We start from the raw sequence: 22,711 nt of genomic DNA on the forward strand, positions 1-22,711 counted from the left end.
TTCATTAACATTTATTTTCATGATTAAATAAAAATGTCTTCCTCGATTCTCCCAATTTAAAAATTCAAATTATTATAGTAATATTCATGTCTAATAATAATTCATAATGTCTAATGAAACTTATCAAATTTTGCCTGAGTTAAGGGCAAAATTCATTTCCATTTTATTGTTTTTAAAATATTAAAAATTATCCCTAATTTTAAAGAATTTTTCCTTTAAATATAACCATATGGCAGATAATTCTGTCCACTGTAAATGCACACACACCCAAAGTATATACACTTTAACAAAACCATGACATTTTCCATTTCCTATCCTTTACAAACATACTTCACAGATGTGTTAAAATTTTAATGCTTTACTTGGGTTTTTTTAAGCTTAACATTACTGATATAAATAATAATGATACAAGGCCTAAGGAAACCTGGTGTTAGTAAACAGAGACATTACAAATTTAAACTAATGAAACTCCTCCCACATCATCTTCACCCTGCCTTCAGCAAATAAAAAAACTATTTAATCTCTCTGTTGCCTTTACCTTAAACTCCGTTTCACTATCCACCCCCCCACAATACAATTAAAATTAAATGAACACCACATTTAACACTCCTCACAGAATTTTAAAAAATGGAAAATTACTGAAAGTTGATTTTTGATAGAAGATTTTTTAAATTACTGATAGAAAATTTTTGCTTCCATTCAGGAAAATATTCCAAAAGTTTTGGTTTTGAACTGAAACAACTGCATGGGAATTGCGTGGTACTTATATTTATAAATAAGCTCTAGGCCCTTGATCCTTTTTCACACTTGACTGTGTCTTAATATATATGTGCTATATATAGTTTAAAATTTTTTTCCAGGACTACATAGCAAGAACTCAAAAAAAAAAGTAAATGAAACTGAAAGATGCCCTATTCAAAAATATGAAAACAAATCAAGTATGACCAGATAGTCTCTATAAGTTAGGACACTAGGCTATTTTACTGACAGTCTTCGTTCTAAGAAAAAGACTTCTAAAATACAATATTTAACGTTGTTTAGATATATTCAATACCTTAAGTATATCAAAGGACTCTGAAATATTCTTTTGTCTTGATTTTTAACACACGGTGACATAATATTGCTCTCAGTAATCCGATGAGTATTTGTACTTACACGTTTCTCAGTGCCCACAGTCTGGGCTGCAGGAGGGGGAAAAAAAAAAAACCCTAATATTTAACTAAGCAGCTACTATGTCCCAAAGATTTTTTTTTTCCCCCCCACAATTTACCCTCAGGATCTTACTATAAATGTCTTATCTCCTTGTTACTGATGAAGGAAACAGACTCAAGAGACATCAGGTACCTTGCCTAAAGTGAAAGAACTAAGAGAAATGGCACACAGCCAGAGTTCTGAGGTCCGTAAAACAAGTCCTCTGCCCACTAAACTACCTGTGTTGTTTTTCCAGTAGTGGTCACAGAAAACAGCTCGCCACCCTTCCTCCTCTTCCCCTTGACACTTCCCCACGAACAACAGGAAACATTTCTTTGTGAGACCAGGTTCAGAAAGGAGCAACCTCTGGACATGATACAGAGCGTGACCAACAAGGATCGAATCTGTATAAAGATTTCATCCATTGAGCTTTCAGCTAGATGCGCTAACTCGACGCAATTAGAGAGTGGGAAAGATGAAGTAAATGGCAAATAAGCATCCAAATACCATTGATACTTGGTTCTGAGATGCAGCGTACGCCTACTGGCAGCAGATCTACCTTTACAGCTGCGTTCTGCTTAAACTACTCTCAAAATAGCTTTCTAAGAGCACACGCTTAGAACAGACAAAAGAGGAGGCTTGCTCTAGGTTTTGGAGACTGTGAGGGAAAACTTGTTTGTATTCAATACGTGACTATCTCGATTGATAATTAAGGGAACTAGAGCCAGTAAGGCAGTATCCCCTGAAATACAGTTCTGCGCTTCCCCTGTGTACTCGACTCCATCAACACAATGCATCTGAACAGCCTAAGCGCGAGAGTTGGCCGCGCTGAGGAGGATGACAGCTCCAGTAACTTCCTCTTCCTCACCGACCTCCTCAGCTCGGCGCGTACACGCCTTTCCCCCTAGGAGGCAGGATAAAACAATTTCAAACGCACAGAATCCATCCAATCCTACCACCACCACAGGACAGGGAAGCCAGCTTCCATTTCTTCCCCCGCCCCTCTGAGAAAAAATTTTATCTTAAAAAAAAAAAAAAAAAGCGTAAGTATTATCAACGGGAAAGTATCTGAAACGAAAAAAAGAAAAAAGGAAATATGTACTTCGTCCCTCCACACACAGCCTTAAGGAAAGGATCTAAAGAAGGGACCTCGACACCGCATCTTCGCGAGATTTACTGCTTAGATTCACTTTCCCTCGGGTCCCACCGCCGGCCAGGGGCAGAGCTCGCAGTTGGAACGCCAAAATCTGCCTTCGCCGCTCCTCAGGAGACGCGGGGGCGGCTGAGGCGGCGGCGATCCGCGCGTCCCGCCTCCGACCCTCACCTGCCCAGGCCTGAGGCAGGGCCCCGCGCCCCGCGAGGCGTCCGGGGAGGCCGGCGGGAGGCAAGGAGGCCGGTCGGCGGGCGGGCGGGAGCCGAGGCGGTTAGGCCGCGCTGCAGGCCGGCGCGCTTCCTGCCGCGGCCCCGGGAACAGCGGCGCGGCCCCGACCCGCGGCTCCCGGGCCCGGTTGCTGTGCGTGAGCCGCGAACACAATCACCCTCCCGGGTCCCCGCGGGACAGCTCTCACCCGCGAGGCTCTCGGGAGTCTCGGCCACAAAGGGGGGAGGGACGCGCCACTCGGGGGTCCTGGACACTCTGAATCGGCCCCCAGAATCCCGGGCCCTGGGCGCGGACCAGCCCCCAACACACACACACATACACCGCACGCGCACACACACACACACACACACCGGAACCTTCGCCGCCTCCGAAAGAGACGCGGGTCAGCCCCGCACCCGACACACACCCACTCGCTGTGGGTCCTCCGGCCGCCTCTCCGCCCGCCGGAGTCCCAACTCGCACAAACCCCCACGCACATTCGGCCCTCTCCCACCTCATTTCCCCAGGAGTCGCGCTCCTCTGCCCAACGTTCTCGATGCTACTCGAAGGCACGAAAACACTCTACCTCATTCTCTTCCTCCAGCCCAGAAGGAGCAACAGCAGCCATTTCCCCGCGGCAGGGGAAACACACATACAAACACGCGCGCGCGCGCGCGCACCCGGCCCCCACAGATGCTTCCCCTCCGGAGCCGCGGCCGCAGACGCAAACATAAACACCCACGGGCGGGCCTCGCTCCCGCCAGCCCGCCCCGAAGGGAAGCCGCGGCGTCGGCGGGCCGGGCCCGGATCCCGGCTCGCGCGGGACGGGCGCGCAGAGCGCCCTGGCCTGGGGTCCCCTGAGGGCCTGCGCCCCCCTCCTCACCTGCATTCAGCGCGCCGGGGTCCGGGCGGCGGCGGCGGCGGCGGCGGCGGGGCGGCTGCTGCTGGTGCTGCGGCGGCGGGGGAGGCGGCGGCGGCGGTGGCGGCGGGGCTGAGGGCAGCAAAGACATGCAGGCAGCCCGCCGGGGGGAGAGGCACCGGCCGGAGGGGACGCGGGGCGGGCGGGCCGGGCCGGGCCGCCTGAGGAACCGCAAAGGCGGCGGCGAGGAGGGCGGCTGAGGGGAGCGAGAAGGAGACGGATGGGGGGCGGGGAAGGGACCGAGGGCCGCGCCGCCGGGCTTCGGGGACGGTGACCCTGGACGCGCAGGAGAGGCCCCGCGGCCGCGGCCGCCGACGCGAAGGGCCCTGCCCGAGGAAGCTGCGCCCCCGCAGCCGCCGGAGCCGCGGCTATTACTCCGAGAGCCGCGCAGAGCCTAGCCTTGGCCTTGGCCTCCTGGCGCTGGGGCTGCCGCCGCTGCGGGGGTTGCTGCTGCGCCTGCTGCTGCCGGGACCGAGAGTGCTGCACCGAGACGCCAGCTTTCGGTGCCTCCGCTCTCGCTCACACACGTTCACACCCCCGAGAGTCGGGGGAGAGGCGTCCGCGCGATATCGGTATTGAGATTAATAACAAGGTGCGGAGAGTGCGAGAAGGAGGAGGGTTGATTGACGTGGAGGGGCTGGCGAGAGTCAGTCACTCCCCCGCGCGGAGGGGTGGGGTGAGGGGGGAGGAGGCGGAGCTTCAGCGCCGCGCATTGGCCCCGCCCCCGGAGCGCCGCGTTTGGCCGTAGTGCGCGTGCGCGCAGGACTGCCAGTTCTCTTGCCCATTTTCTCCTTTACCCTTGCTGTTTTCTTACTCGTTTCTCTTGGCATGAGTGAAGAGCCGAGCTGGGGAGGCTGGTCGGTTATCAGAAAGACACAGCCGCGAAGCCACGGTGGGTGGCGGGAAGACACTAGCGATCCCGCCTCACCCGGTGTTCGCGCGGGGACTCGGCGCTGTTTACTGCGCGCTCGCCTGAGGCGGCCTGACCGCGAAGCCCAGCCAGCGCTGCTCAAGGCGGCGATTGGGACGCCAGGTGAGATGAAGGAAGTGACCGAAGAAAAAGTTTCCTGACATCTTCTGTGGTTTAAGTTTTTTTTAACGTGTAACATCTGTAAGTTGCATTGCGAGAGGTAAATAAAAGAACCTGTGACGCTCTACGTTAACCCTGTCCTAATTTATTTTCTGAGGCTCCCCTCTCACGGTAGAAATACATTTGCTTGGCCATGAACAGAGTTAAAACGGCAGTGTAAGCTAGCAATATGAATGTTTACTTAGCGTATGTGGCCTTGACATTTTAAGTTTATGGGGTTTATTTTGTTTTTGTGGGTCAACTTCAGCTTTTACCACCAGCAGTCCGAAAACAAACCAGCTCTAGAGGCAAAATACTGCTGTTACAGAGTTTTGCATAATCTCTTTCCCAGTGCATGCTCCGGGCTTGCGTACTTACCAGTGTCAAGGGTATATTAGAAGTGTTCAGGATTCCCCACGCACCCACCCACCCACAGGGGCGGTGTTTAGCACACTAAACACGTGGTGTTGGTTGCAATTAATCTTAGGCCCTATTATTGAATGTAAAAAGTCTTCACCTCTTGGGGTAAAAGTTGCTGTAAAAGTGCAAATCATCATTTAGCCACAACGGAGCAGTTATTGAAAGAGTCCACCAAAAGAAGAATTGCATTAGTTTCAGCTTTGTCACCGGGGAGTGTGAGTGAGTAATTAGAGAAGCCCCTCAAGACGTAGAAGACCGCAGGCTACTTTGTTTTCCATCTGAGTTGTTTCCATTTCCCTGCCTAGCAACATCACCCCCAAACCAGCTTCTGTAATGGGTCTGAAAATGGCCTAATCGTAAAAGAAGTACCACTCACTCCTAACGATCTTGATTCTAAGGCTTTGTAATGGACAAAGCCAAACAAGTCACTTCAGGAGCCCAGAATAGTAAACCCGCCTCAGTGGCATCTTGCCACAGCATTTCTCCTTGGCGTAGAAACATTTGCCCCAAGGAGAAATACTACCAAATGATGAAGAAAAGAGGAAAATAAACACCTGAAAAACATAAATCAGATGATGGGATATTTTCACAGATTTAAACTTTTTCAAATACCTGTAAATATATATTCAATAGATTCCTAGCCATTCATATACAGTAAACATCTCTGGAGGGTGTATTATATTCCAGATATTGTATTTCTCATCAGAGATACAAAAATAAACATATATGGTCCCTGTTCTTAAGTAGCTTACAGCCTTTGTAGGGGAAGCCAACCCATAAACAGGAAACACATAGAACACACCAGAAACGAAAGTGTGAAAGGTAACAAAAAATTAATAGTCACAATGAGGCCCAGGAGGATAAAGCTGATGGCACTAGCAGTTTCACTGGAGCCATGTGATACCTGCCAGTCTCACGGGCAAACTGTCAGTAGTGACTGGAGTGAGGAAGGAGGAGAGAACCTCTGTGGATGGTGAAGAAGCACTGATAAATGTTTGGGTTTGCTGGTCCTGAAGTTCAGATTTACATAGGCCATGTTCATTGTTGGCCTTTAAATTTAAATACTAAATGCATCACTATCCACTGAGTAATTAGAATTGTGATAGTCAGAGTTAAGAATAGTGAATTTTATTATTTAAAAGGGGCAATTGAATGCAAGTTAAGCTTAAATAATCTCTACTGTCAGGGCCTTCTCTTTACACCTTCGAAAATAGATTGGCTCACCCTAAAAACAGGAAAGCCGTATTTTCATATATTAATGAGTATAACCATGTTGTCCAAAAAATAGGTTGTTTTTCTCATTTGCAAGAAGATGAAATTAAAGGAATAATAATTTTCGAATAGCTGGCCCTGTACAAAAGTTGAGAAATCATAATCTTCACTGATATTTTTTAAATTCCCTCATAAGTCTCCAAAAGACATTCCAACAACAAAAGAGTAGTACCTAAGCCATTTTTAAAAAGCAGTTTTATAGTAGTTCAAAGTTCACAACAGAATAGTAACCTGATTTTGATAGCTTATTTCATGAGAATTTTCCATGTTTGACAGATGTTGCAATTTTTAAATGAAGATTTAAAAAAAGAGAGAAAGAGAACACAGTTCTATGAAAGAGAAAGTATAGAAAAAAGTAGAGAGCTGATTTTGAAAACAGTTTTTAGGGAACTGAAAGAGAAGGAGGCATATATTGAAAAAAAATTTTTTTAAATAACAACACAATAAGAAAATATTTCTTTAAAGAAATGATTTATCCAAGTGAAAACTTCTGGGTTAAGTAAGGCCTTTTTGACCAAAATGGTTTAATAGTAGAACTGTGTAGGGTACAATTTGTCCTGAAAACACTTATGTTTATTTGCATTATAACAGAATTGGTTCATTACTTCTCAAAAAAAAAAAAAAGACAATGTTCTAGTGACCACCTGCATCTTTTCCAAATTAGCAATTAATATTTTATCTGAGTAAATCTGATCTCTCCATGTTTTTTCTGTTGGTAGCATGGGTAGCCAGATCTATAAAATCCCTTATAACTATATTCCTTTGCTTTCTGAAATTCTGTTGAGCAGCTTGCTCAAAAGGCAAAGATTTAAATTTTGTAACTTAAGAATGTTATTACTACTTTATAAAGAATCAAATATTATTTTATTGATATTAGTACGCATTTCTATACTAATAGCTGTAAAACTTTTCAAGTATTGCATTTAAATTATTTAGTAAACTATAATTAATAAAATAATTAACTGTAATTTACCTGATATTCATTAGTACAACATTTAAATAGGTATTAATCAAGGTGATCTTAAGTTTTTAATTCCCAGACCTCCTGACAGGGCTCCAAACTATATTCCAGTGACATATTCTACCTTTTATTGAACTATATTCCTCTCCATCTTCCCATCTTTACTCATCTTATTCCTCTCCCTCCCTTCCCCTTTATCCCCTTGGCTAATATTTTTTGAGATGCCATATACCATGGGTATGTTCATCTAAGAAAAAAATGGCTTCATTCATTGCCTCCACACCTCTTCCAGTCCATCAACTCTCTCTTTTCATCAACCTCCCATTTGTTCCTTTCTCTAGTATGATTATGGATGACATCGAGGACCATTCCACTCTCTTGGTCAAAGATAAACATTTTCCACCATGTTTAATAGTGTGCTGTATGATACACTGTGTGCTCAGTCACTCAGTCGTGTCTAACTCTTTGCAACCCTCTGGACTGTAGCTCACCAGGATCCTCTTCCATGAGATTTTCAGGCAAGAACACTGGAGTGGGTTGCCATTTCCTCCTCAAGGGGATCTTCCTGACCCAGGGATCGAACCCACACCTCCTGTGTCTCCTGCATTGCAGGCAGGTTCTTTACCCACTAAGCCATCCAGGAAGCCTCATATGATATGCTGGTCCTAGATAAAATAATGAAGTAGACCACATTCATTTTAATGTCCTCCTGCCTCTTTTCTCTATACTCCCAGGATCGAGTCTCAAGTACCTTGAACCCTGAATATTCAGAATCTCCAACCCCATCATCATCAGCACCATTCTTTCTAGTATTTCCCTACATTCTAGAAATGTTCTGGAATGTAAGTTCCATGACCACCACCAATAAATATCCAGTGCTTCAATTTTTTAAGTATTTGGAGGTATCTGGTGTGCTATTCAATCAATAAAATCAATTATTTTGATATTGTACTTCAATGATCTTCATGGAGTCTTTTCAGAAATATGCTTCAGAAACCACTTAGGGCATGCAGAGGGGAACAGATAGGTGGGATCACAACTAGTCAGCCTCTGTTTTACATATAGACCATCTATTTGACTACTGCTGACTTCCTTTTTCTGTGAACAATGCTCCTTCCCTTTAGAAGAAACTATTCCTTGTACTACAAACAAATGATTCTAGTGACAGTTGCATCTCAAGAGAGTCCCCCAACTTCCTGACTACGTGCATACATGTTAAGTCACTTCAGTCCTGTCCGCCTCTTTGAGACCCTATGGGCTGTTGCCCTACGGGCTCTTTTGCCCACGGGATTCTCCAGACAAGAACAGTGGAGTGGGATGCCATGCCCTTCTGGGCATATGACTCAAGGCAAAGCAAGCAGGCAGGGTTCTTCCTCAGAATGTTTTCAGGCAGAACTAAGGGAAGAAGGGCGAGTCCACCATAGTAGTAATCTGAGACGAGAAGGCAGGAAAGAAGAAGGAAGTTTTGAGAGTGGCCAATGGCTACCCCCTGCTTTGTGTAGAATGAATCCATCACACAGAGATGAGAAGTGTGGAGAGTAAGTCCCGGTGGAACATCAGCATCAGGTGCCAATCAGCCTGGGGATCCAACTACTCATAGTGCAGTTATATTAACTAGTAAATTCTCTTGTATGTCTGAAGTAACTTGACTTAGACCTCTGCAACCAAACATTCTGACCAATATGTTGTGTTTCTGCATGAAAGGTCTTTCAAAGAAGGTTAAATTTTGCCAAATAAATTTGAAAATTACTGATCTAAACTACAACAGGACAGTCTTATTGGGTGAATCATAGTTTACCAAACGTTGAAGGTCACCTGGTCTTACTTCCTCATTTTCCACATGAGGAAACTAAAGCAAAGTGACTTGCTAAATATCACCCAGGCAGGCAGTGGCGAATCAGTTTTAGAAACTGATTTCTAGATACCTAGTTCAGCTACTCTCTTCATTCTTCTACCCTGTCATTTGTTTAATTCTCCCCAGTGATATTTTTAAGAAGTGGTTACATAGAGATACAACTGTAACTTAAAAATATAAATCACAACAATGGCAATTTAAGACACTGCTTAGTGAGAAGATACTCGGTGGCATGTGACCATAATAGACCCCTTTGTCCTCTTTGAGACTTCCATATATTTTTTAAAATTGGACTCAAACACACTCTTCAAGTCTTAGATAAACCTGTCTCCAAGTTTAAACTACTATCTTTATGCTTATAACTCCCAAATCTACATCTTCAATTTAGAGTTCTCACTACACATTCACATCTATATTGTCAATTTCCTCCTGGGTATTTCCATTTGGACATTCTGCATATTTCAAGATCAGTATGTTTAAAACAGAGCGTGTTGTCTTTCCTCCAAAATCTATTCCTGACCTTTCCCATTAAAATGGTACCACCATGCTAATGATTCTGTAACCATATGAATGGTCACCCAATTGGTCCTAGGAATCATCTTTAACTTTTCTTCGCATACTCAGCATCTACCAATTGACGTACTAAATATCTGTATTACTCTAGTCCCTCCATCTCAATGCACCATAATATAGTATCACCTAATGCCTGAGTTTTTTGTGTTTTGTCCATTAATGTACCCCTAGTTAATCAGGCTTTGCAGGTGGTGCAGTGTAAAGCATCCACCTGCCAATGCTGGAGATGTAGGTTTGATCCCTGGCTCGGAAAGATGCCCTGGAGAAGGGAATGGCTACCCACTCCAGTATTCTTGCCTGGAGAATCCCATGGACAGAGTAACCTGGCGAGCTACAGTCCATGCGGGTCACAAAGACTCAGACACAACTGAGCAACTAAACATGAGCACACGCACAACATCTTCCTAGAATATATTTTATTCATATTACTCTGCTCTTTAAAATCTTTCAGTGACTTCTCCATAAATTGTAAACGAAAACCTAATTTCACAAGCATAACTATCCCTTAATGATCTCTTACTTACTATCACCATCTCTGTCACTCCCGTCCTTTAGTGGACCATTGCTGTTTCTGAAACAGGACATGCTCTCTTAGGTATTTTTGCCGATGATATTCCCTCAGCATGGTGTGCTCTTTCCTATTTTGTCCTCCACTTGAAATCATCCTTCACAATTTAACTCAAGCATCACTTTCCTTGCAAAGCTGCCTCTGGAAGCCCTAGTGTGTATTTTCTTAGCATACTGTGCTCACCTCTACTACAGTAAGTATGATTAACTAGTAATTTTCTCCTACATCCAAACTAATTTGAGTTAGACCTCTACCAACCAAAACATCTGAACTAATACATCTTGTTCCTGCATGAAAATTCTTTCAAAGAAGGCTAACCGCTACTACAATAAATTTGGAAGTCACTGAATGAAATGACAATAAGGCATTATTATTAGTTAAATTATAGTCTTTTTTTAAAAAGTGTCCCAATTGTGAAGATGAACTAGAAAACTTCTCCCTCTGGATGAAAGCAATCTGTTAGAACACAGCTCCCACTCACCTCTTAGCCAGATGTTTTTATGCAGTAAGCAAACTGAACCACTCTATCACCGAATACTTCAATTATCTATGTTAAGTACATATCCATCATTTGCTTCCTAGACTGTAAGCTCTGTCTTTATCCCTAGTACATCACAGCATCACAGAGTGTCTGACACATGATGCTGAAGGAACATTTGTTTAATTCATTAATTAAGAATAGTACTTCTCAGATCATACCATATGTCAATTTACTAGCAATTAGCTGCTAGTAAAAGAAATCAGAAATAACAGTCACAAACAAAATACATTTTATTTTTCTCTCACATAAAAGAAGTCTGCAAATAGTTGATTCAGGACTGACATGGCCCATCCATGGTCAATAGGAACACGTCTCCTTTTCTCTTTGGCTTTGCCATCTTTAGAACATATCTTTCTTTCCTACCTCATAGTCCAAGATGGCTGCCAGGACCATTTCATATGGTTGTGCAGTTTGTTTACTGCAAAGGCATCCTGCCAAGAAATGAGATTGGCTAAGTGGAGCATCTACCCAGTGGAGGAACTTTCTCTAATTCATCTACAAGGATGGATGCTTCTTTCTATCAGAGATACCATGGCCATTGGGATCCCAACTATCTCATTCATTTTCCTGGCAGGGCAAAATTATCCTCAATTTATTTCTGGTGGCAGCGTGTTTAACCGAAATACTATTTCCCAGCTTCCCAAAAGGAAGCCTAGGTATAGGTGTAGCATATATATAATCCATCACCTCAGTGGTGATTGGATGGTTGCTGTATCTAAAGAAATAGAGTCAAAGCATTGCATTGAGTTTCGTAACTAAAAGTTTTTACTCTAGCAAACTTCTAATTACATTTATCTAAATCAAAGCTAGGTACTTTCACCAAAACTTTCACGCTTTGTTTTCAGAAACCAGTAATCTTTCTTTCTCTCTCTGTCCCTCTCTCCCTCTTTTTTTTTTCCTCTCTCTCTCACTAAAGGTCAGTAGAGTTCGTTTTTGATATCCTAAACACCATCTATCCTTAAGTCCTAAGTTGTCAATTAGAAGGGTTCCATTACTCTTTGCAAATCAAACAAACAAAACCTCCTCTTAATAGGGTCATTCTCCTAACCCAGATACCATTGAAATTTGAAAACTGTGTGTTTTATATTCATACCCATCTGTGTAAGCCACTGGTAGTAAAGACTGTCCACTGCCTTTTGTTCAAAGATCTTCATAACCTCAAACACGCTTCCAAACTTAACCACATTTCTTCTTCATTCACTTTAGGTTCTACCCAAACTTGTTCTCTACATATGCTCTGACTTTCCCACTCTATACCTTTGTTCATACTGTTCTTGGCTTACACTTCTCAACCTTGCATTTGTACATGATCAAAACAATCACATCTTCTAATCACTAGGTCCAATGCTCCTTCATTCACAAAGCTTTCTGGATCCCACACCATCCTCATCCCCGCCCAGCCAGGTATATACCTTTATCCCCATCTGAACACTCACTTTGAGAGAAGAGACTCTGGCATGTTAACTTGGTGGAATAGAAATCCTATGGCTGTGCTCGCTTCGGCAGCACATATACTAAAATTGGAACGATACAGAGAAGATTAGCATGGCCCCTGCGCAAGGATGACACGCAAATTCGTGAAGCGTTCCATATTTTTAAACAGACATTTCTCCAAAGAAGACATACAGATGGCTAACAAACACATGAAAAGGTGCTCAACATCACTCATTATTAGAGAAATGCAAATCAAAACCACAATGAGGTACCATTACACACCAGTCAGGATGGCTGCTATCCAAAAGTCTACAAGCAATAAATGCTGGAGAGGCTGTGGAGAAAAGGGAACCCTCTTACACTGTTGGTGGGAATGCAAACTAGTACAGCCACTATGGAAAACAGTGTGGAGATTCCTTAAAAAACTGGAAATAGAACTGCCATATGACCCAGCAATACCACTTCTGGGCATACACACTGAGGAAACCAGATCTGAAAGAGACACATGCACCCCAATGTTCATCGCAGCACTGTTTATAATAGCCAGGACATGGAAGCAACCTAGATGCCCATCAGCAGATGAATGGATAAGGAAGCTGTGGTACATATACACCATGGAATTTACTCAGCCGTCAAAAAGATTCATTGAACCATAAAAGATGGATGAAACTGGAGCCCATTATACAGAGTGAAGTAAGCCAGAAAGATAAAGAACATTACAGCATACTAACACATATATATGGAATTTAGAAAGATGGTAACGATAACCCTATATGCAAAACAGAAAAAGAGACACAGAAATACAGAACAGACTTTTGAACTCTGTGGGAGAAGGTGAGGGTGGGATGTTTCAAAAGAACAGCATGTATACTATCTATGGTGAAACAGATCACCAGCCCAGGTGGGATGCATGAGACAAGTGCTCCGGCCTGGTGCACTGGGAAGACCCAGAGGAATCGGGTGGAGAGGGAGGTGGGAGGGGGGGGATGGGGAATAAGTGTAAATCTATGGCTGATTCATATCAATGTATGACAAAACCCACTGAAATGTTGTGAAGTAATTAGCCTCCAACTAATAAAAAAATTAAAAAAATAAATAAATAAATAATGCTATGATGAAAAAAAAAAAAAAAAAGAAATCCTATGGCTTTTATAGTACCACCAATCTGGGTACAAATTCTGGCTCTCCCACTTACTCTATGATCCCAGGCAAATTGCTCAACTTCATCTGAAACATAAGAATAATATGTACTTGCAGGGTTGGCATGAAAACAAGTAAAATAATAAATGTTAAGCTTGACAAGAGCAAACAGCGTTTCTTGACGAAATTAGTAAATATAGTGTACAGGCTTGTGCGGACTTGTATTAACACTGTGAATTTTTCAAAGATACTTTCAAGGAATAGCTACTGTGCTTTCTTCAATAAGATTTTATCCAACGTTGGGGGGTGGGTGTGGAATCATGAAAACAAAACACACTGACACAACTGGAAGATGAAACCACAAGTAGAAAAATTCAGAGTATGTGTTAAATTCAAGAAATCTCTTCACAAATAATCTCTAGGTAACCATAGCCTGAAAACTTGTGGAAATACACATATCCGTTTGCACTGGAATAGAGGCAAAAGTGATGTGTTCTGCTTCCAATTCTGTCATTAAATAGTTGTGTTACCTTTGGCAGTTTGCCAGGATTTTTATTTCGAAGTTTCTTTGTCTATCAAAAATAGGGGAATAAAACAGGATATTACATACCTTAAACAATTTGAAGATGAAGATAACTGAGTAAAAATATTTTGAGAAATAAAAATAACAAAAAATGCTATATATTAACTCTTGTAATTATGTTATTATAATAAGGCAAATAAATGGTTTAAGAAAGTATGTCTCTTTTGGCTCTCTTCCTACAATGAATCGCTTTATTATCAGCTAAAATGACTTGTTTGCTGATAGCACCCACTAAGCCATTCCCTAGAACCAACCTACTCACTTACCTTACTTTTTTTCTTCCTTCCTTTCTCCCTTAAAAGCACAGGATTTACAATTGTCAGATAAATTAATATTTTTACCTGAGCAACCCTTTTCGCGGATGGAAGATTACATGCTAATGCTTGGGTTGACCCACATAACTGCTTTACCAAAAATACCAAATGTCATCGCGTTCTCTTGCTGAAAGCATTGAGAAAGGATATGCTTTTCTGTTGTTCCTGTTCTTGTTTTTCAGGGTAACATGGAGTTCTGTGTGGCAAGCATGAGCTAGGGCTTGAAAATCTGAGAAAGATTATATGACATCAATCCAGGCTTCACATTGATATGTAAATCTGTAGATAAACTTATATAATCAGTTGCTATAAGGATGATCTTTCAGAAGAGAAATTTCCATGAAATAGCAAATTTCCAAAAAATACAGATGTCCAAACTTTGAATTTATTTTTGTTTTTATTTGTATTGCCTATTTTTAAATTAAAATATCAGCACATTCAATAGAGAAGTTGAAGTGCCTGAAGAAAAGACAGTATATTTACATTTATCAAGATTTCACTATCTGCCACATTACTCTGAAAGCATGCATAGTACCATAATTTTTTGTTGTGGTGGTTATCCATTTTGTTATTTCTTAATCTACTTTTCATTGGAGGATAATTGCTTTGTTGTGTTGTGTTGGTTTCTGTCCTACAACAACATGAATCAGCCATAAATACTCATATATCCCCTCTCTCTTGAGCCTTCCTCCTACCCCCACACCATCTAGGTCTTCACAGAGCACTGGATTGAGCTCCCTGTGCTATACAACAGCTTCCCACTATCTGTTTTACATATGACAGTGTATATATATGTTTATATATACATATCAATGCTGCTGTCTCAATTCATCACCCCCTCTCCTTCTCCTGCTGTGTCCACAAGTCCATTACCCACCTCCGGGTCTCTATCCCTGCCCTGCAAATAAGTTCATCAGTACCATTTTCCTAGATTCCATACATATGCATTAGTACCATAATTCTCCTGAAGAATTGTAAGGAATTGACATTTCATGTTCTCTAAACATTCTAACTGAAGCGTGTGTGTGTGTGTGTGTGTGTGTGTGTGTGTGCACGCGCGCGCGTGCTCATAGTTGTGGGATCATAGTTCCCTGACCAGGGATTGAACCCACACCCTACACAATGAAAGCTCAGAGTTTTAACCACTGGACTGCAGGCGAATTCCCTGAAGCATTTTTATATTTCTTCCAGAAACCAAGTACATATTTCTGAGATTTTTCCCTGTCAACAAAGGACATTTATCATATAGCCTCTAAATCTATGTCCCATATTGTGCTAAAAGAGACTGTTGAACTAGCCTCACTCTTTGGGCTGATGCCCAAGTCAGGCATTCTTTCCCACAGAAATGAAAAATGGCTGGTTGGCTGAGCTACCCAGCGGCACATGAGAAGCAGGGTCAGCAAGAAGGAAACTGGTGGACAGGCAGCAACAGGTGGGACAGAGGGAGGATGGCAGGCCACGTTCCCACGGTGGGAGGCACCAAGGAGGCTCTGCCCAGATGTCCAGCTAAGATTTCGGAGCCAGAAACACAGTCTACTCCATTGATGTGAGAAAAAGGGCAGAGCTGCGTTTTAGACCTGGCAGCCCCTTGTATCTAGTTAATATGACTGAGTTTTTCTGCATCTAGGCACTTTCCAGGTGGCACTAGTGGTAAACAAACTGCCTGCCAATGCAGGAGACATAAGAGATGCTGGTTCGATTCCTGGGTTGGGAAGATTCCCTGGAAGAGGGCATGGCAACCCATTCCAGTATTCTTGCCTGGAGAATCCCATAGACAGAGGAGCCTGGTGGATAGAGTCCACGGGGTCACAAAGAGTCAGACATGACTAAGTGACTAACTTTCAAAATGTAGACTTTAGTATTACTTTTGCCCTTAAGGATTTATATGTTAATTAAGCCTTAAGTTGGTTTTAGAATCTATTACCTGAGTGTTTTGTTCTGTTTTTATTTTGATGGTAGACTTACCTTCATGATTAAATTTTACTTGGTATGCTATTAAGATCAGTTTTCATAAACCATTTTGTGCAGTAAACTGTGACCCAGAAGCACACTATGCAGCAGGGCAAATGAACCTAGATGTTTAAATTTTTCAACAGATACTCCACTCATTAAATAATTTGCATTCTGCAATTTGAAATTTATACAATCTAAAATAATTCTTTAAATGTCAAGTATTCGGGAGTTTTTAAACTAATACCAACTACTGATACACCTACACAAAACAAATTCAGTGAATTTCCACCAGCTGACCTTTAAAATAATCATCAGTTAAAGGCATTATTCTCTTCTCTGCAGCTGGGATAATCCTGTTATTTATGTTCTTTCTAGAATTATACTCTAGTTTTTAATTTAGGTTGTCTGTATTGGTGGCCTAATCTTCATAAAATAACTGAGAAAGCACAATATTTCTAATATTTCAAATCACCTAATTTCTTCCTTTCTCCATATATAATATTACATTCCTTCTATATCTGCACTGTGTAGCTTTTCTATAAACAACTTTCAGACTTTAACTATTTCGACTTAATGGATACATCAAACTTGGTTTTTTTTTTTTGACAAATTTTTAAAACAGATCAGTCTTTTGATGTGAAGGGAGCTCTGTGTCACCTTTTAGCTCTAAAATGACTCGTGCTCATCACACATTACAATTTGTGTTCTTTGTTAACCTTCTTGGTTCCTTCTTTCTATTCAGTTCAGTTCAGCCACTCAATCATGTCCAACTCTTTGTGACCCCATGGACTGCAGCACGCCAGGCTTCCCTGTCCATCACAACTCCTGGAGCTTGCTCAAACTCACGTCCATTGAGTCGGTGATGCCATCCAACCATCTCATCCTCTGTTGTCCCCTTCTCCTCCCGCCTTCAATCTTTCCCAGCATCAGGGTCTTTTCAAATGAGTCAATGTTTCACATTAGGTGGCCGAAGTATTCTTGTTTCAGCTTCAGCATCAGTCCTTCCAATGACTATTCAGGACTGATCTCCTTTAGGATGGAGTAGTTGGATCTCCTTGTTGTCCAAGGGGCTCTCAAGAGTCTTCTTCAACACCACAGTTTGGAAGCATCAATTCTTCCGCACTCAGCTTTCTTTATAGTCCAACTCTCACATCCATACATGACTACTGGAAAAACCATAGCTTTGACTAGACGGACCTTTGTTGGCAAAGTAACATCTTTGCTTTTTAATATGCTGTCTAGGTTGGTCATAACTTTTCTTCCAAGGAGCAAGCATCTTTGTATTAACCTGAACTTAAAAGTTCTGATTTCAAATAATATGATTTAAGAGAATCACTATACACAACTCTTTTCTCCATTGCTTGTTATAATGCCTGAAAATTAACCATGGGGAGTCAGTCTTTTGAAAATAAAAGAAAATCTTTTAAAATATATCAAAACACACACCATCTTAAATTAGTGTGGCCCAGCACTTGCTATGCAGAACATTATTTCCATGGAAGTCTCAGGGTATATGAACCAAAGAGATTTTGTAGTCAAATATATACAGGAAATGCTACACACTGTACTTCTCTTGAAAACTCAGAATATTCTTAAGTTTAACAAGAAAATCAAAAAGTCGTACCTACAAAAACATGTTTTACTTCATTTAGCCCAGTGTTTTCTAAGATATACTAACCATAGAACTTTATTTACTTAATATCCATAAATGTCCCCAGGTAGAGCATTGTTGGGGAAATATTACTCAAACCTGTAATGAACAAGCATTTGCTTTAGAATCAAAGAAACAGAAAGCTGGAAATCTTGTGTTATTGATCATGTATCTTCAAGTTTTTCAGACTGCAAAATAAACCTGTAAAAGTTAAAGCACTTGGCTTAAATAATAAAGCCAGGGTTAAAATCCATATTTCATTCCCATCTAATCCCTGGAAACACAAACAATACACTTCTATAATTCACTGCTATAATTTAATTGAAATAAAGCAAAATATTTGATCAAAGTTTTACAGAACTGAGGAGTACATAAGAGATCTCTTCAGCTGGATTACTGTGATCCCATCTTACAGGGAAAGGAATGCGAGTTTTGTCAATTTTGTTTGTTTTGTTTATAAAACTGGGATCAACCCATAGGTATTGCTTTGAATCTACTTTTTCACTTAATCTTATGTTAATATATTTTCATGACATTAAATATAATTCTAGAAAATGGTTCTCAACCTATCAGGCCCAACACTCCCGTTCATAGCAAATATTTTGTAATACCTTCTTCATTATCCTTAGATGAAATATATATAAACAATTTATTTTAAAGAAGGAAATGGCAACCTACTCCAGTATTCTTGCCTGGGAAATCTCATGGGTAGAGGAGCCTGGTGGGCTACAGTCCATGGGGTCGTAAGAGTTGAACACGATTTAGTGACTAAACCACCATGACCAAACAGTTTATTTAAAAAATGCCTTAGCTATAATACATAGGATAATTAAAAGTGAAGCAATTTATAATGAAATAATATATGAAGTGCTGAGGCATGACTTCACTGGAAGGCAGAGTGAACATGTCAGGTTTTGTATATGTTTAAGGAACTTTCTTTTTTTTAATTTCTTTCTTATTTAGGTAACAATGGTTTACAACACTATATAAGTTGATGTGTACAACATTGTATTACTACTTCTGTATACACTAAAGTGTACTCACTACTAAAAATTTCATTTCTGTCACTACATAGTTGATCTCTTTGACCCATTGGGCCTCCCCAACACCCCCACCATTTTGCTTCTTGAAACCATTACTCTATTCTCCACATCTACATGTTTGTTTTTGTTTGGTTTAACTTGTTCATTTTTGGTTTTGTTTCTCTGTTATTTTCTACATAAGAGTGAAATCATGTGGTATTTATCTTTCTCTTGTAGCTTTAACTCTAATGTCATGACTCAAAAGCAGACTGATACACAGTTGTGTTGATTTGTCATAGGGGTGACACAGTCATGAGTCACATGATTTTACCAAGATGGTGAACTACCCTTGGTAAATTCCAAACAAAACAAAATACATTCTTTCCTTTATTTACATAATAATGGCTTTCCTAGAAAATTTACATTAAAATCATGAAAAAAACCATTTGTGTTCATGTATAAAGGAGTTGAGCTCTAGATTCAGATCATATACCTCCATGAATGTCTAGAGGACATTTGAAAATCACATAGGATGCAAGGGCATGCATCCTTTTATGTATAGAACTTTCCTGAGAATTCCGGAACATCTAGCATCTCCCATCCCTGTCCATTAATCCAGAGTATCATTTTCCACTGCTATTTCTGTGATTACAATGTCCTAAAACTTTCCCTTCAAACTCTCAAAATGCCCCCACCCATGAGCAGGTACATACTAATTAAGGATTGCTGCTGTAGAATGTATTTTAAAGATTGCTTAGCATTCCATTGAATTAATAGGCACCAGTGATTACCAAATGTTCACTAAGTTCAAGGACACAGTCTCCTTAAATTACTGAATCATCAAAAATAGGAACCACCAACCGGGAGCACACAATGTCCCAAGCATTTTATTTGCATTTGGTTACTTAACCTTTAAGCTGCCATGTAAATGAAAGAGGTATTATTATTTTCCCCATTTTACGGATGAGAAACCTGAGGCTCAAAGATACCCAGACATAACATTTTGCAGGGAGGCCAGAATCTAAATCCAGGTCTTTTTGATGTCTAAGTCCATGTTCTTAGCCATAACTATATGCTGCCAGATGTAGCTTGCGTTACTTCTTAGAGCAGCCATTCTCTTTCTGCTCAGTTCTTTTCTTACCTTCTGATTCAGCTTCCCTTCATAATTGCCTTTCTTTTTTTGATCTTTCTGGAACAATTCTTTTCTGGAAACATGAGGTTGTTCCCCTATTCCTTCCTCCCCCCGCCTTTTAAAGTGGAGAGCTGTGTTAGATTTGGATCTGCCACAATTGGTTCTAATTAATGTCCCTACCCTCAGGCTGTCTCTGAATAAATGACTCAATATAACTGAGCAAATTCAATTTTTAAAGTAGCTTGAGAATTTTTAACCTGAACTAACACGTCCAGGGAGTATTCAATTACATGTTCATTGCCTCTTTTTCCTCACCAGCCACTCATTTTTTAAATGACTAGAGGGTTACTTTCACTCCTTGACATTGACATCTAAAATATTATTTCAGTACTTATGAGTGACCTTCTCATTAGTGAAGTACTTTTTTCTTTCATTACTGGAGTAGACATAATTTGAGGACAGAGAATGTATGTCACTGTGTCTCTTCTATGCTATATTGTAATGCTTATATGTAATTAATTCGCAATAAATATTTGTTGAGTGAAGACGTGTAGCTAAGTTCGCACAATAATTACAAGCTAAATGTAAACAGATTTACTCACTTCGATCCTTGCTATTCTGTTTTCCATACCTATAAAATGAGCTGAATTCTTAGAACTGTTACAAGGACACAGGAGATATTTGTGTGTTGCTAGAACTATCGGAGAAGGCAATGGCACCCCACTCCAGTACTCTTGCCTGGAAAATCCCATGGATGGAGGAGCCTGGTGGGCTGCAGTCCATGGGGTCGCTAAGAGTCAGAGACGACTGAGCGACTTCACTTTCACTTTTCACTTTCATGCATTGGGGAAGGAAATGACAACCCACTCCAGTGTTCTTGCCTGGAGAATCCCAGGGACGGGGGAGCCTGGTGGGGTCGCACAGAGTCCGACAGGACTGAAGCAACTTAGCAGCAGTAGCAGCAGCAGCAGAACTATACTAGCACTAGGGGAAATTTGAAGAGTAGCTTTTCTTCCTCCTCTGTTTTTTTCCCTGCAATCTCTTTTCCTCCATAGAATGCTTTGAGCCAAAGTGTTCATGTTTTTTTTTTTTTTTTTCTTTCTTCATGACATGCATATGGAATTTGGTGGGATATATGGACATAGTCAAGAAACTTATAGTTTTATATTGTTATTATTTTAAAAGATACAGAGCCCATTTCCCTAATTAGGAGTCAAAGCTGAAACTAGAGCATATCTTACCCACACTACCCGGACTAACTTTCTCACTATACTGAACTGTATGTATCTCTTGAGAGAATGTTCAGCCTATTATGCTGTAATGCAGTCTGAAAGACTAGGTTTTTCTTGTTGATACATGCCAAGGAGAGAAGCTAGTCTTCAGACAGGAAAGTGTGACTGAGTGGGTGGGCCCATAATTGATATGAAACGAAGTTTGATCTCCAAAGATTGGGTCAGAATGTTTGGAAATGTATTTTTTGTAATTACTATTAAAGGTGGCTCCCCATACCTTCCATGTGGGAGTCAAGAAGGAAGGACACAGATAAGATCTGTTTGTTTTTAATTGTCTTTTTTCCCCCCTAGGGTAGTACATGAGCTTTGAAGGCAAGGTGTAGCTTCAACTCAGATCTTCCAAATTCATGCTATTATTTAGGTTTATTTACCTTTTGTTATCCACCAATCTTTAATAAACTATTCTAGCTGGATTACAGGAAATGAAGACAGGGTCATTTGTCCATGCTTGGACCAAACTGCCTAAAGGAGGATCTTCACTCCATCCCCTACCCTCAGCATGTTTCTCTCAGTGGCAATCAGTTTATTTTTTCTATTATTTTAAGGAACATTTTTTTAATTTATTTTGGTTGTGCTGTATCTTAGTGGAGGCATGCAGGATCTTTAGTTGGGGCATGTGCGATCTAGTTCTCTCGCCAGGGATTGAACGCAGGCCCCCTGAAATGGGAGCATGGAGTCCTAGCCAGAGAACCACCAGGGACATCCCAATGGCAATCAGTTTGAAGATGCCAATAGCTAGGGAAAGCCAGGGGAAACAGACAGGGCCATGTGATACAAGTGTCACCTGATCATCTGGAAATTGTTCTAATGCTAAACTTGGAAGATCTGGGTTATATTTTGGTAAAGAAAAGCAGAATCCTAACACATATGATTCATTGTTCTATCCTCAGAGACTTCCTAGTACATGGTGCTCACTAAGAGTGTCTATAATAAATAAGTGAGCCTGTATATACTTACTGAGCCTTGTCTTGCTATGTCTCTATCACTGTATTTCATAACCAGAATCTAAACTGCAGCACAGGCAACTTTTATTCAGGTTCAACTCAATACCCATGGAGTACCTTCTATGAACAAGAAACTGAACTAATTGCTCTGGGAGACACAAGCATAATATGAATAAAGCTATGTCATTTATATGTTTTATTTTTTTATTTTTGTCTGTGCATGTGATTGCAGTAGTTGCAGCTCCCGGGTTCTAGAGCACAGGCTCAATAGTTATGGCACATGCACTTAGTTGCTCCACAACATGTAGGATCTTCCCAGGCCAGGGATTGAACCTGCATCTCCTGCACTGGCTGGCGGATTCTCTACCACTAAGCCACCAGGGAAACCCAAGGTATGCATCTTGCTTTAAGAAGCTAAAAATCTAATGATGGAGAGAGACACAGACATAAATAACTGCTTCTCGAACATAAAACCTCAGGGATGTCTCAAGTTCCCCAACTCATTACCTTTCTCTCT

The 22,711-nt window shown here is 41.2% G+C and overlaps 1 protein-coding gene and 1 non-coding gene across 4 annotated transcripts in view; one reads left to right on the plus strand and one right to left on the minus strand.

Moving 5' to 3' along the window:
* The window catches only part of CNOT6L (CCR4-NOT transcription complex subunit 6 like), a 113,617-nt gene extending 109,783 nt beyond the window's left edge, over positions 1-3,834 (minus strand). The window contains exon 1 of one of the 3 annotated variants that reach the window (XM_043447705.1): positions 3,435-3,834. Coding sequence is in view for 2 of the 3 variants with exons in the window: in XM_043447703.1 (XP_043303638.1) it covers positions 3,138-3,205 (68 nt within the window). In the remaining variant the exon portion in view is untranslated. Of the gene's footprint in view, positions 1-3,065; positions 3,279-3,434 lie in introns of those variants that run through there. The other 2 variants (XM_043447703.1, XM_043447704.1) reach the window with 2 other exon arrangements.
* Positions 3,835-12,219: 8,385 nt separating this feature from the next.
* Positions 12,220-12,326, plus strand: LOC122428526. Its single transcript, XR_006265744.1, has one exon. It is a non-coding gene; the product is annotated as a U6 spliceosomal RNA (small nuclear RNA).
* Positions 12,327-22,711: the final 10,385 nt, after the last annotated feature.

The sequence above is a fragment of the Cervus canadensis genome, chromosome 26 (genome assembly GCF_019320065.1).
Source record: "Cervus canadensis isolate Bull #8, Minnesota chromosome 26, ASM1932006v1, whole genome shotgun sequence".
NCBI classification, from domain to species: Eukaryota; Metazoa; Chordata; class Mammalia; order Artiodactyla; family Cervidae; genus Cervus; species Cervus canadensis.